The following is a 15,458-nucleotide window of genomic DNA, read 5'->3' on the forward strand; positions in this document are numbered from 1 at the left end:
GGCCTCAGACACTTCCCAGCTGTGTGACCCTGGGCAAGTCACTTGACCCCCATTGCCTACCCTTACCACTCTTCCACCTATAAGTCAACACACAGAAGTTAAGGGTTTAAAATTTAAAAAAAAATATATTAAAATGCACACGTATATGGGTAGCTAGGTGGTGCAATGGATAGAGTGCCAGGGCCGAAGTCAGAAAAACTCATATTTTTGAGTTCAAATCTGGCCTTTGACACTATCTGTGTGACTCTGGGAAATTCACTTATTCTGTTTTTGCCTCAATTTCCTCATCTATAAAATGAGCTGACCATTCCAATAACTTAACCAAGAAAACCCTAAATGTAGTCATGAAAAGTCAGATATCACTGAAAAATGACAAAACAACAATAAATTTTTAACATCCTCCCCCCCGCAAATATATTTCTTTCTACACTCAGTGATCTATCCCTTATGATGAAGAATTGAAAAGAAAGAGGAAAAATAGCAGTTCAGTAAAATTAACCAACACATCAATATAGCCCGGCAGTCTATGGTCTCCAACTTCTGCAATGAAGGAAAGGAGATGGATTTTCTCATCTCTTCTCCAGAGCCAAAGTTGGTCATTTTAATTATAGTGTTTGTTCAGTTTTTTTTCTTTCCATTTTCAAGGCTGTTGTCACTGGTATATTTTTTTTCTGGTTATACTCACTTCACTGTGTATCAGTTTGTGATGCAAGCCTTCCCATGCTCCTCAGAATTCATCAAATCACTTTTTACACACAGTAATATCCCATTACATTCAGGTCCTATAATTTGTTCAGGCATTCCCCAATTCATGAGCATTTTTTGTTTTTTAATTCTTTGCTACTGCAAAGAAAAGGGTTGCTCCTATGAATATCATTGTATGTATAGAACATTAGTATCTTTACCACTTGATGTGTGTGAAAAATTATATATATAAAATATTTATCTCTTTATATATTAGTACGATTTCTTAGTTAATGGAAATTGAACTTAGTCACTTTTTAGCACATATTCAAAATTATTTCCATAATGAATGGACCAATTTTCAAATTCCTCTAACATAAACATCTGTTGCCATTTTTTCCCAATCGGCTGTGAATGAGGTGAAACTAGGGTTATTATCTTTTTCTTCATTATTTTGAGCAGTCTTTCATATGTTCATTAATGGTTTTCACCTTTTTTGAGAATAGTTCAGTCATAAACTTTGTCAACTTATCCATTTGAAAATGACTCTTGGTCTTAAATATTTGCATTTCTTCCCTCTATATTTTTACTGTCAGATTCTTATTGGCAATATGAACTTTCCCCACCCATTCATCAATTTTTCCTAGCTGCATGGATTTTTTGCGTATTAGCTTTTCAATTTCATGTAACCAAAATGATCTTTTATGTTTCTTTTTTTTCTGATCATTTCTAGTCCTTGTTTTGTTAAGCACTATCCCTCTAGCCAAAGCTGTGAATGGTACATACTCTCATTTTCTTCTAATTTTTTTATAGTGTGAGATTTATTTTTCAATTTCGAATATCCATTTTTAGTTTATTATGCAATATATTTAAAGGTAACCATCTAAACTTAATTTCTGCCCAACTGCCTTCTAGTTTCCCCATTAGTTCTTGTCAAATAGGGAATTCTTTCCCAAATGATTTATATATTAGGGTTTGTTGAACATTGGGTTATCTAACTTAACTATTATTATATTCTCCCATATCTTGTTTGTTCCACTGGTCCGCTTCTCTATTTCTTAACCACAACCCAATATTTTTTTTATGATTATTGCTTTATAAACTAATCTGAGGTCTAGAAGTGCTATTTCCTTTTGATTCCTGCTTTTCTTCATTATTTCCCTTAAGATTTTAGACCTTTTGTTCCTACAAATGAATTATACTTATTTTGTCTCAATCCATCCATTTACTGATACTTAAAAGTAATATTGGCAGAAGGAGTACCCATATTAGTGAAATGACAAATCCTTGATGTATTGGAACATTCCATGTCTTCTCCTTATAAGCCCTAGTTTGGGAAAATATTGAGAAGAATGTTGACTAAAGAGAGTGCTGGAGCAATGAATAACATAATCATCCTTTCAGATTGTTTCCTCACTGACCATAGAGTTAGCTATTTTTCAGTTCCAATGGGAAGCTCATTCATTCTTTTAACATAACAAGCCATTTCATCTGTCACTTCTTAGTTCAATATGTGTTTGGTTACCTCTGTCTATTTAATCCTTTCAATTCAAATAACATATATTAATCAACTAATATGTGCAGAACACTCCTAGGCACTGGAGGAGCTACAAAGTTTAGCCAAATGTCTCTACATGGAAATTAGTATTGGTGCTAATGAAGACAGTTCTTTCTCCCTGTCCTTCCCTCCAATGTTCCCCCTCCTTACCACCACATCTTAAAATCCCTAGCTTTTTCAAAGCAGCAGTTTCTACATGAGACCTTTCCTGATTCCAGCTGCTGGTGTCTTCTCTCCTGAAATTACCTGATTTTACCTTACATTAAATTTTTTTTTGTATTTACTTGCTTATGTACATGTTGTTTTCTAAAAGAAGGTAAGCTCCTTGAAAGCAGGAATTGTTTTATTTTTGTTTTTGCATCTCCAGAGCATAGCATAATTCCTGGCACAAAGCAAGCACTTAGTAAGTGTTTTTTTTTAATTGACAACATTCCTATTAGCTCCTTTGGCTAGGTTGTGGTGCAGATGAAGCCACAGGCTGCACTCCAAATCTCTAGCGAGGCATCTTACAAGTCTATGATATTGAGCACAATGGAAAGCTAATGAAGAAGATGAATTGGTAGAAATTTATATCTAAGACTGAAAAAAAATCAACTTGCTTTTTGGATGGGGAATCAGTAGCAGTGAATTTCGCACTGAGGACAACATAATTGGTTTAGGGAGGGCACTATCAGATAATAAGTACTCTGTCACCTCCCCATGTCTCAGTTTCTTCACCTTCAAAATTTGGTAGTTTCCCAGTCTAAGTTTCCCAGTCTGCATTTCTATTACAACAATAACACACTAATGTAGTCTTTTCCTCTACAAGTTATTTTTTTTAAATTTAAAAATAATTTTATTGATTTTATTTGGTGATATTTTCTCTTTCCCCAGTTACATGTTTTTTAAATTTTAAACATTAATTTTCTAATATTTGGACTTTCTAACATTTTCTGAATCTTTGGAAATTGTTTGGAAATTGTTTCCCTCTCTTCTTCCTTTCCTGAATCTGTAAGCAATTTAATATAACTTATACATGTGCTATCATGCAAAATATAATTTCATATGAATCATGTTCCACAATATGTTGTAAGGTAGGTAGTATAAATATTATGCCCGTTTTACAAATGAGGAAGCTGAGGTCCAATGAAGATGAGCCACTTGCCCAAGCCACATAGTTAGTAAATAATAGACTCAATTTGTACCCAAGTCTCCTATCTCCAAGATACTAGGCACTATCCATCTAATAAGCTAAAGCAACTTCTTTAGACAAACAGATTATATAAAACCATTTTTTTCCCTTCCAATATCCGTGTTCCCTTTAGGGAAGGAGTAGGCCACTAAATTTAATACAGTGATTGAACAGGAAAGCCTGGATGATTCTAAGCAGAAACATGCTTTCTAGAGAGTCAGAGAAAAAGATAGAGTTCTGATAAATAAATAACGAGTCCCCAAGGTCCAGGGACTGAGGCAAAGAGCTTGAGTCCAGCACTTACTGAAATTGCTTTCCTTTATTTCACGGAGATATGAGCATAGCATAGTAAAATACATGGATATCAAATCGAACAGTCAGGGTTTAAATCTAGCTCCCAGTGATGGCCCTGCCTCCGATCTTCCTGATTCCAGACCTGCTGCTCTGACTGTTGTTCTACCTGGCTGCCTCCATCTAGTCCAATATCCTTATTTTCCAGATGAGGAAATTGTCTTTTTTCTTTCTTTGTATTCCCTGTGCTTAGTACATCCTGGGATATAATAGGTGCTTACTAAATGCTTAGTTACTGACTGACTAATTGAAGTCCTTAGAGGGTGATTTTCTTAGGTCATTATGGGGAGTAAATATTGGAGACACAAATTCAAACCAGATCCTTTGAGTAGAGAGGGGATCATTAATCAGCTTAGCCAGAATAAATGCATCAAATTCTCTTGTGAGAAGGGAGTTTTGGTAGGTAAGAATATAGGGAATGGTGGTGCATCCCACCAGGTGTCTGTAGGGCACTGCTCATCCTAGACTGCTGGGGGATCTTTATCTAGTCCAGTGTCACAATTTGTATGAAAACCATTGACTGGGAAGGCAATTGCAAAGACAGGACAAGAGTATTATCAGGTATGCAGTAGGCTTGGAGATCACCCCAAATGCAACTATATACTGTACCTCCCTATTGGCCATGGTCCCTGCTCACTACAGAGGAGGTGTTCAGTCTTGGGTTTTTACCCAGAGATTATTTGGTTCTGGAGCATCTGAAGGGGAGGAGAAAGACTATAACCTTGAAGAAAAATATTCTTTGCTATTTTGTCTTGACAGTGAGTGGTTCTTGTTGTTTGTTTTGTTTGTTTTTTAATGGGTAAATTATTCAATAACAGTCAAAAGATGTATTGTCCCAAGATAATTTACATAATTCTTCTAATATTCTGAAAGTATTTACTGCTTACAGTGTCATTAAAGAATTTTTAACGTGATACCTTTGGACTATTGATGGAAACTATTGGCCTAGGCCACCATTGCAGTTCCATAGCCTAGTTCTTAGTTCCTAGTTCAAACTTAGGTTTGAAAAACAGACAGAAAAAGGTGGAAGAAAAAGTATTGTAACAGGAGATGGGAGCTCTGGGTTCCAGTTCTTCCTCTGCCTCTTTTGACTGTGTAATTTGATCCCTCTTGCTTTTAATTGCATCTTTCCTAAAACAAGGATGGGAATATTCTAATTGCCTGAAGGCAAGAGGATAGAATAGCTTATCTCCTTACTGTCTTTCTAATGTATTTGGAGGTAGGAGCTAGACCTGTAATTTCATGAGTATAGAGAACTCCTAACAAGAAAGCTCTCTCTATCAATGCAGATTGGTACCTTCTTGGCCATTTCTACTCTTAGAAAGTTGCTAGAGATTTAGTGAGTTTTTTCTGGGTCACCTATCTCAGTGATTTAAACCGAGATCTTTCACACTCTAAGGCTGCCTCTCCATCTGCTATGCCGTACAGTATTTCTGATATCTATGAATTAAAAAATATCAGTCACCTGACTATGATGCCTATAGAAGCAGATAGCAGCTTCTCTAGACCCTGTCCTTCACTCTTCTCATTTATCCCCACCCTAGAAGGTCAGCATATTTAATGGGTTAGAGAGGAGAAATTCAGAGCTGAATGAACTCTGATTCTATGAAATTTTGTTCACATATTTAAATCTTACTATATTTCCCAAGATGTTGCCCTTGGTCTCCCAGGCACTTAGAAAGGAACATGATTGAAGATGATTGTAAGCCATTTGCAAAACGAGAATTAGAATTATGCCGCTTAAGGTCGGAAGACAGCTTATTTCCAATCCTCTCCTTTTACAGATGAAGGAATTGAGGTTCAGTGAAAAAAGTCCAAAGTCATATTGGGTAGTGAATAAGAGTCAGAATCCAAACTCAAGTTCATAGAGCTGTCCACAGTACTGCTTAGGTTTTGTTCCAGAAGTTGCCTCTCCCCTAAACAATCTAACAAAGGTGGTGAAGGGGATGCTGCCAAAGGAGGAGTAAATGATTGTTTCGACACCAACATTTCCCATGGTAAACTGCTTTTTTCTTTTCTAGTTGTAGGCAAGCCTTTCACAATCATTTCTTGCTTCTCTCATCGCTGGGTGTTTGGCTGGGTTGGCTGCCGCTGGTACGGATGGGCTGGTTTTTTCTTTGGCTGTGGAAGCCTTATCACCATGACTGCTGTCAGCCTGGACAGATACTTGAAAATCTGCCACTTGTCTTACGGTAAGTTGGAAGGCTCCTGCAGAAGTGTCCTTCTCCTTTCTTGGTAGGCAGGGCTGAAGATTGGTTTGGGAGGATAAAGTCAGATCCATAACCCTCAAAATGGCTTCTGTGTAATCCCATATAGATTCCCATAGCCCAGCATAGTTGGATTTTTGTTTGTTTGTTTGTTTTTTAATATTATCTCAAAATCCTTTTTAGTACTAGGCCTCCATTCTGGAGAAAGTATATACTTTTTCTTCATACAGCTTGTATCTTCACTTCTTCCTTATGTGAAGGGAAGGAGTACAATCAACGATTGGAATCCTTGAATAATAGATCCTCAGTCCATCTGCCTCAGAGAAAAATGTAACTATAATTAAAAGTGGCCTTGATTTACCCCTTAGGATCAGGTCCACTCCATTGTTGAGTCCTAGGGGATTCCAAAGTGGAAGACCTTGTCTAGGAAACAGGCTACAGGTTTTTGAACTCCTCTGTATCCCAGACCATGAATAAAACATTTAAGTCAAAATATTTTCCCCCTCATCAGAGTGGAATGGGTTGGGGGTTGTAGATATTGACTCAGTAGGGAAAAAATGATAACGTTGATAAAAGATTTCAGGGACTTTTAAATATTTTTTTCAAGTTAACCCTCACTATGCTGAAAATATTTGAGTCAATGGTTTTTCCTCTTTGGATTCTGAAGACTTGGGGAATCAGAGGAGCAGCTGGTTTACATTTAAGCATTTAGGCTTAAGTTTAACTAACCCCAAAGGCTAAAGCTTAGGTATTCATGGAATGCTCAGGGTAAGTACAATGTTTACAGTAATATTTAGCAGGACCAATAATCTTTGATACACCTGTCAATTAATTTTAGCCTTTAACCATCAGCTAAAGCTTTGAGACCATAGACAAGGGAGAAAAATGGGTTAAGCTAGTTTTGTCTATCTTAATGTGATAGAATCTTACCTTTTTATGATAATCTGTGAGGGGTGGAATTTGAACCTATGATTTCATCATGGTGTTTTAATGAGCACTAGATTACTTGTTTGATCATTCCTGCAACCCTATCCCCTCAAGCATTTTGGAGTTGTTAATAGATCTAACATGAGCCAAGATGTCAAATACAATTGGTTGATAACCACTTACTGATCAGTGATCAGTGTTTTGGGTTATTTCAGTTTGAATGGAGGGACATCTCTTTCAAATTTTATAGCTAGTTTCAAAATTTGGGCAATTAATGATTCTATGGATGTAAACAGGCTCTTGTTTACTATGGAAGAGAAGGAAGGCTTTTAGGCCAAAACAATACCTTCTATTTCCCAGGGAAGGTGTGACCAAACAAGTTTAGGGGACTCTAAACATTAGCTTCTCTCTTCTCTAAAGATTCTGCTTTAGGCTGTGGCTTTGCCTCAGTCTAAGGGATGATGCTATTGATTCCCCGAAAACACTTGGGAAGAGGGGAGGCACTGAGCAAAGGAATGGTATGGACACTGGCTAGTTTTGCAGAGTTTTCTTTATAGTCTGGCTTCACTGTTTTGTTTGAAGTTGTTTGGACATCCCAGAACATCTGAAGCACTCATAGCATCACAGAATCATAGAATCTTAAGAGTGGAAGGGATCACAGAGGTTAATTGGTCCAACTGCCTAGCCAAGATAGGATTCCTTTTTATAGCATCCCCGATCGCAGGACATCCAGCGATCCTGTTTGAATGCCTCCCGTGATGGGAAACTTATTACCTCACGAGGCAGCCTGGTTCCATTGTTGTTAAACGGTAATTTCTATTGTTGAGCCAAAATCTGCCTCCCTGTAACTTCCACCCATTGGTCCTAGTTCCCTCTGGAGCATCACAGAACAAATCTACTCCCTCCTGTATATGACAACTTTACACGATATCCAAATGTAAGTACAAAACACCTCACAAAGTCACTTATATATGTTTTTTTTTTAATTATCTGTTTTGGATGATCTGTGCCGATGCTCCCTTCCACTAGGGTGGATAATTGAGAGTGAACTGCACAAGAGTTACTTAGCCATATCATTGCCACCACTCTGTTCCTAGATTGTGAATTTTAAAACCTTTGATCCAACTCACAGTGTGATTCAGCTTGATAAATGAAGATTTTAAAATGACAACAATTGTGTAAATGCAATATAGACTCTAGTCACTAGACAAGGTACCAGAGTGGAGTGAAATGTGCAAGTTCTTTTCCTATTCTTTTAGAATTCAAATCAATTTAACAAACACTCATTATATGCAAGATGCAAGGCCCCATGCTAGGTGCTGGGGTTACCCAGAGAAATAAGACCTAGGTCCAGCTTAAAGGAGCTTATAGTTAATTAGAGAACATAAGACATGGACATTGACTATAATGTAAATTAGACTGTAGGTACAAAAGAGAGGGTCTATAGAGTGCTGTTAGAAATTTCAGGCTGGAGGTCACCTCTAGGTGGGGTTGGAGGAGCCAAGAATCAGGTAAAGTTTTGTGGAATAAGTGACATGGAGTTCGGGTTCTGGAAGGGTGATAGCTCTAGAACTGGAAAGAACTTGAGAAGTCATCAAGCTTAATCCTCTCATTTTAGATCAGGAAACTGAAGCAAACAGGATTAAGTGACTTGCTAAGGGTCACACAGCTACTAAATATCTGGATTGGATTTGAACTCAGATTTTCCTGACTCCAAATCCATATGACATCTAGGTGCTAGGAAGAGATTTGCGGGATGGGAAAGTAGCCCATTGGGGGAAGGGCCTGAGTGCTAAATCACAGAGTATGTGAAGGAAAGCATGAAAGAAGATTGCAAAGGTAGGTTGTAGGTAGAACATGGAAATGCTTGAATGCCAGTCAATAGAGTTTAGCCCTCATTTGGCAGATTGAGACTTCAGAGCAGGGGAGAGTTGTAATCAGAGTCTTACATTTGGCAGTCTTGTGCTAGATAAAGTGGAGAGAGAAGTGAGACTGGTGACAGGAGTACCAGTTAGGAGGTTTTTAGAATAATCTAGGTAAGAAATAAGGAAGACTTCAGTTAGGTTTAGCTATGGGAATAGAGAAGATAGATTGAGAAAACCAATTTATTTCAATTAAAAATATTTATCACATGTCTACCGTGCAGAACCCTCTGGTAGACCCTAAGGGAGATTCACAGTTTAGCTGAAATGTGGCATGGCGCTTCCAGTCTAGTAATTTTATGGCAATACAATGGTTAGATCAAATTGGATGATTGGATGTGAGTAATGAGAGAAAGGTAATGTTTTTTTGAGTCTGAGGATGAATACATCAAGCTTCTTTGAAATTTATCTTTGTGTTTAGTTTCTGATACTTTAGACTAAACAGATAAATATCCAGAATTCCACTTCCTTGACCGTACAACCAAGGGATGTGTTTTTGTATGTGTGTGTGAGTCTGAGTCTGAGTGTGTGTGTGTGTGTGTGTGTGTGTGTGATGCGTAGTAACATTTTTCCAGTTTAAAGGTATAGCTGAAGCTTCTCCTTATTCTGAGGCAGTGAACTTGAACTCCTAAGAGTGTTCCCTGGAGTATCACTGTTGCTCTTTTAGGATGGCAGGATGTAACCTTTTGGGGGATTCTATTTTGGTTAATGGAAGCTAGCACCGAAGGACATAGCTCTTCATTTCCCCAAGTGGACAAAGGGATATTTACAGAGAATTCCATTTGCAGTGCTTTCTGAGCTTCCCTTTAAGATGCTCTGGCTCTCTCATGACTGCTATCAGAGAGAGATGGTTATGCTAATAAAAACAAGGAGGCTGTACTGCCAGTTGCCACACAGAGACAATTGTTTTAGTGCCATAACATATAGTAATCATCATCATCTCCTCCTGTACATACATACACATTTCCTGACAAGGACATTAAGAGGTCAAATGAGATAAGAAGGTGAAAAAGCTTTTTGGAAGAAAGGTGTTCAATAAATACAAGGTATGATTTATTCTTTTTTCCTCGCCTGATATGAATTTGTCTTTGAGCGCATTTGGGTGCCTAGTGGAGTAGAAAATTTGAGGGCCCCCTATAAGGTTCCTCTGCCATGAATAATTAAGATTTGTAGGTTGTAAAAGTTAGAAACTCTAGTTTAACCCCCTCATTTTCTGAAGAGATTGAGGTCTAGAGAGGCTACTTATTGGAGGTCAGTGGCAGAGGTGGGATTTGAAGCCATGTCTCTTGACTCCTAATTCAGTGTGCTTTCTGTGGCACCATGGTGAGTCCCCTGAGTACATGAAATTCCACAGTTAGGGAGCCATTCTTTCGGATTAAGGCATTATGTCTTTTAGAAACCCTTATTAAAACACAACATCTCCGGAGAAGGTAATGTATTGAGTGTCATTAGCCCTTGATATCTTATTTAGAGCTATTCCTGTCGAATTTGTATATGAGATTATTTTTTAGGGGAAGCTAGCTGAGAGGGGCCCCTGGATAACTTGTATTTGAGGAAGAGGGTTGGGAAATCTAAAGAGTATAGGGTACCTCCTGGGGAGGATGCTCCAGTGGGGTGTTCTGAAAACCTTTGCAGGGAGTCTCCCATGCTCCTGAAATAGGTGGCTCCCTATACATAAGGTTGATTCTCAGAGCTTCTAGGTAATGGTTTTTTTCCCCTCCCACCCAGGGACTTGGCTGAAGAGACACCATGCCTACATCTGTCTGGTAATCATCTGGGCCTATGCGACCTTCTGGGCAACCATGCCCCTGGCAGGTCTGGGGAACTATGCCCCTGAGCCCTTTGGAACATCCTGCACCCTTGACTGGTGGCTAGCTCAGGCCTCTGTGACGGGACAAACATTCATCCTGAACATCCTCTTCTTCTGTCTCTTGCTCCCAACTGCTGTGATTGTGTTCTCCTATGTGAAGATCATTGCTAAGGTCAAGTCCTCTACCAAAGAAGTGGCCCATTTTGACAGCCGGATCCAGAGCAGTCATGTGCTGGAAATGAAACTGACCAAGGTACTGGAGTGATATATTGAAGGAAATACATTTTGTTGGCTCTAAAAACTTAGTTGGGACATAAAAGAGAAAGGAGTGAGGAGAAAGAAGGAGCAGGGAAGCAGCAAAAATAGATTGAAAAGGGGCAGGTAGGTGGCTCAGTGTATAGAAAGCCAGATCTGGCGATGGGAGGTCCTGGGTTCAAATCTGAATATAGACACTTCCTAGTTGTGTGATCCTGGGCAAGCCACTCAACCCCAGTTTCCTAGTCCTTACAATTCTTCTGCCTTGGAACCAATACTTAGTATTGATTCTAAAAAAATGGTGAAGATGCTTGACTCTCCTCCTCTGTCCCACATTGTATTGTTACTATTAATTTACATTTCTATACACATCTCTATCTTATTCAATTTGATTGCAGAATCAGCATGATGGAAGGGAAGGGAATAATCATTTATATAGTGCCTACTTTGTATCAGGCATTATTATCAGGTATTAAGCACTTTTTACAAATATCTCATTTAATCCTCAACACAGCTCAGTAAAATAGGTGTGTTTATCCCTTTCTATATCTTAGAAAACTGAGGCAAACAGAGATTAAGTGACTTGCCTAGAGTCACACAGGTAATAAGTATCTGAGATCATGTTTAAACTCAGATCTTCTTGGCTCCATGGTCAATGCTCAATCCACTCTGCTACTAAGATTAAACCTTCAACATGATTGAATTTAATCCCTTTAATTGGATCATAGATTTAAAGCTGGAAGGGAACTCAGACCATTTGGTCCAACTCCTTCATTTTACAGATGAAGAAACTGAAAGGAGAGGTTTCGTGATTTGTACAAGGTTGTACAGGTAGTAATTGTTAGAGACAGGCTATGCATTTGGGTCATCTGACTCCAAATCCACTGTTCTTTTCACTATACCACATTGGGTGAATATCTTCTAAAAAATTCCAGACAAATCATCATCCAACCTCAATTTTAAGCCCTATTTTGATGAGAAACTCAACTCCTATAGCAGCATTTGTGAAGGTTTTTGAGTTTGTGTACCCAAAGGGCAACTTCAAGATCTCTGTGAGCCCCCCTGCATTACCCTAGAGCAGTGATGGGCAAACCCTAGCCCCAGGCCAGATGTAGCCCGATTGGGGAGGTGGGGGACATTATTCCTAATCTGAGGAATACAATGAGTAGGATACAATACAATGAAACTTCGAAAGAGTTGCCTTAGAAATAGACTGACAGATGAACATTTCCTTTCCTTTGGCCCCCTCTTTAAAAAGTTTGCCTCTCACTGCCCTAGAGAGTGGAGAGAGGAAGTGCTTGCTTTGGGTAACTGGACAGAGGGGCTGAGCATTCAAAAAAATGTCCTCAGGTACCGGGAAGAGGAGGAATGGAGTAGCCCATGTTGGAGCTGGCACAAGTGCCAATACTTCACCAATGCTGTCTAGAGCTTTTTGCTCTATACCATATTGACTAGATTCTCTTTGACTCTGTCTGTCTTTCTTTCTCTCATAAAATATTGCTCCTTTAAAACCTCAACATGGTGGGGGCAGCTGGGTAGTTCAGTGGATTGAGAGCCAGACCTAGAGACGGGAGGTCCTAGGTTCAAATCCGGCCTCAGACACTTCCCAGCTGTGTGACCCTGGGCAAGTCACTTGACCCCCATTGCCTACCCTTACCACTCTTCTGCCTTGGAGCCAATATACAGTATTGACTCCAAAACGGAAGGTAAGGGTTTAAAAAAAAAAACCTCAACATGGTTTTGGACATTTCTAATTATATTGAGCAAAATCTGAATGCTTGAAACTTTTACTTGTTAGTCCTGGTCATGATTTCTTACAACCAAGTATACTCTTCCCTATAATGAGTCTTCAAATATTTGAAGGCAGATATCTTCTCTTTCCCCTTAATTTCTAACCTCCATCTTTTCTTGCAGCTAAATATCACCAATTCTTTTAACTAGTTGACTGTCACCCTCAGTTATGGTTTATGAGGTTAGCTAGCATAAAATGATGGTGTTAGAAAATGAGCAAACAATTTTATCAGTCTTGGTCCACTTGATAAGAGGAAATGTGGCATTGTGGATGAAGGGCTTCCCTTGACATTAAGAAGTCTTGTCTCTGACACAAATTTGCTGTGTGACTCTGGATGAGGCACTGAATCTCTCAGTGCTCAAGCCAACTCCATGAAACTACAAATTGCAGAGAAGGTGCCCAAATGCACTGGTAGAAGGGATTTCCTTACCTTGGAGTTCCCTCTAACAGATCTATTCCCCATTCCTGTCCTTCAGTTGTTGTTCATCCATTTCAGTAATGTCCCATACTTTGTGATCCCATTTAGGTTTCTGAGACAGAGGTATTAGAGTAGTTTGCTATTTCCTTCTCCAGTTCCCTTGCCAGATGAGGAAACTGAGGCATAAAAGTGACTTGCCCAGGGTCACTCAGTAAGTGTCTGAGGTCTGATTTGAACTCAGGAAGATGAATCTTCCTGATTTCAGGCCTGGCACTCTGTCTACTCTGCCATCTAGTTGCCCTATCCCTTTCCTACAGACATTTAAATCTACTACTTCAGTGATTCAAATGCCATTATTTTTAGTCATTACTTAACCTTATTTTACCCTACCTGTGATAAGATGAAGATAAAATTATGGTAGATCTTTTCTTTTCTTAGTGCCAGAAGCCTTCAAGTTATTAATTCTGAATCAAACTAAGCTCCTTCTATTGGGTTGGTTCACTTTGGTGTTTCCATGCTCTGTCACTTTGCTCTGATTTATGTGTCTGAAGCATTTGATCATGCTTACTACAACCACCATTAAGACTTCATCTGCACCTGCATCTTGCTCATCTTGTTTTTCCAAGGGGAAACTCAAGCTCCAAACTTCATACAAAGTCCTCAGGTTGGCAATTTTATTCCATTCATCTTTTCTGGATTACTCTTGCCCTCATAGTAAAGAAGATAGAAAGAGAACTATGAAGCCATAGGAGTATTCTCTGAGTTGGAATAAACCTGCAGAGAAGCTCTTCCCAATAAGGAAAAAAAAGGCCTTGGCAATGATGACTCCATCTTATAAATTCCAAATAATGTTGCCTTTAGCATTCCCCATTTTACACCAAGTGTTTCAGCTTCTGCAGGTGTCTATTTGAACTTGTCTTCCTGGCATTAAATCCTTAATTTTTTCCCCTCTTTGTATTTTAAATAATTTTGACAAAGCATGATTTTTAAACAATTAATGCTGTGGTTCTCCAAATTCATTTGGCCCTTAATACTGCCCAGGAAAGGGTCATTAGGTATTAGAGTTAAAGTGGCAAGTTTAGGAATCATAACACCAGGGTTTGGTTCCTGACCCTCCAGCTTATTAGCTGTGGGCCCTTTGGTAGGGCATCTTGTGTCTCTAGACTTTGTTTTCCCTCTCTGTGAAATGAGGGAGGTACTTTCACTTGATGATCCTTAAGGTTCTTCCCAGCTAAAAATCCTATATTCTTCTAGCCAAGACCCTTCACTATTGTTTCCTTGATGGATCGTTGTAATTTGGGCTGATGAAGGCAAAGAGCACACTATCCAAACTAGCTTTTTTATGGTTGGTTACCTTAAACAACATCCCTTTTCTGGGCATTTGTCCAGGATAGTACAGTTAAACCTCATTAATTCAGATACCACTAATTAGAAAGTTGAGATGATTTAGACAGGAACTAGGCTGAATTTGATCTTTGACTATACATAGAAAAAAATGGTCTGCTAAACAAATTAATAGTGTACACAAGATGGACTGGGAGAATGTTTGTCTACCTAAGAGAACAAATGATTCTGTAGCACCTTTAAGGTCTTTAAAAGTATATAATGGATTTGTGTCTATATTTATAGCTATATCTATAAAGAATTTCTTATACTAATAAAATCAGGTATAGGACAAAAATGAGGCAGTTGGTGTCCTGACTGGGAATCAGGATAACTCATTGTCCTGGGTTCATATATGACCTCATATATGTGTATGTTTAAATTTTTTATGTATGTATATACACTAATTTCATAGATATATACTTATTCTATATATACATAATTCTCTCTATATATATGCATATGTGTGTGTGTGTATATATATATATATATACACACACACACACACACACACACACACACACACACAGAGCAGCTAAACTGGCACAGTAGATAGAGCACCAGGCCTAGAGTCAGGAAGATCTGAGTTCAAATCCATTCTCAGATATTTACTAGCTGTGTGACCCTAGGAAAATCATTTAACTCCACTGGTCTCAGTTTCCTCATCTATAAAATGAGCTTGAGAAGGAAATAGCAATATCTTTGCCAAGGAAACCCAAATGGGGTCACAGAGAGTTGGACCTGTCTAAACAACATCAAAATACATACACATACTTAGTATACTTTTAAATATCTCTATCTATATGCATATATGTACATATTTAAGTATACACTAACTTCATATATATGTGTGTGTATTGAACTCTCCCTCTCCTTCTTCTCCTCCTCCTCCTCCTCCTCCTTCTCTCTTCTTCTTCTTCTTCTTCTTCTTCTTCTTCTTCTTCTTCTTCTTCTTCTTCTTCTTCTTCTTCTTCTTCTTC

The 15,458-nt window shown here is 38.5% G+C and overlaps 1 protein-coding gene across 1 annotated transcript in view; it reads left to right on the top strand.

Annotated features, from left to right (window-relative positions):
• Window positions 1-15,458, top strand: part of OPN5 (opsin 5) — a 44,594-nt gene that overhangs the window by 11,174 nt on the left and 17,962 nt on the right. Inside the window, exons 2-3 of the mRNA XM_044675338.1 lie at window positions 5,786-5,956; window positions 10,549-10,883. Coding sequence (XP_044531273.1) covers window positions 5,786-5,956; window positions 10,549-10,883 — 506 coding nt within the window. The remainder of the gene's footprint in view (window positions 1-5,785; window positions 5,957-10,548; window positions 10,884-15,458) is intronic.

This window comes from Gracilinanus agilis, chromosome 4 (assembly GCF_016433145.1).
Source record: "Gracilinanus agilis isolate LMUSP501 chromosome 4, AgileGrace, whole genome shotgun sequence".
Classification (NCBI taxonomy): domain Eukaryota; kingdom Metazoa; phylum Chordata; class Mammalia; order Didelphimorphia; family Didelphidae; genus Gracilinanus; species Gracilinanus agilis.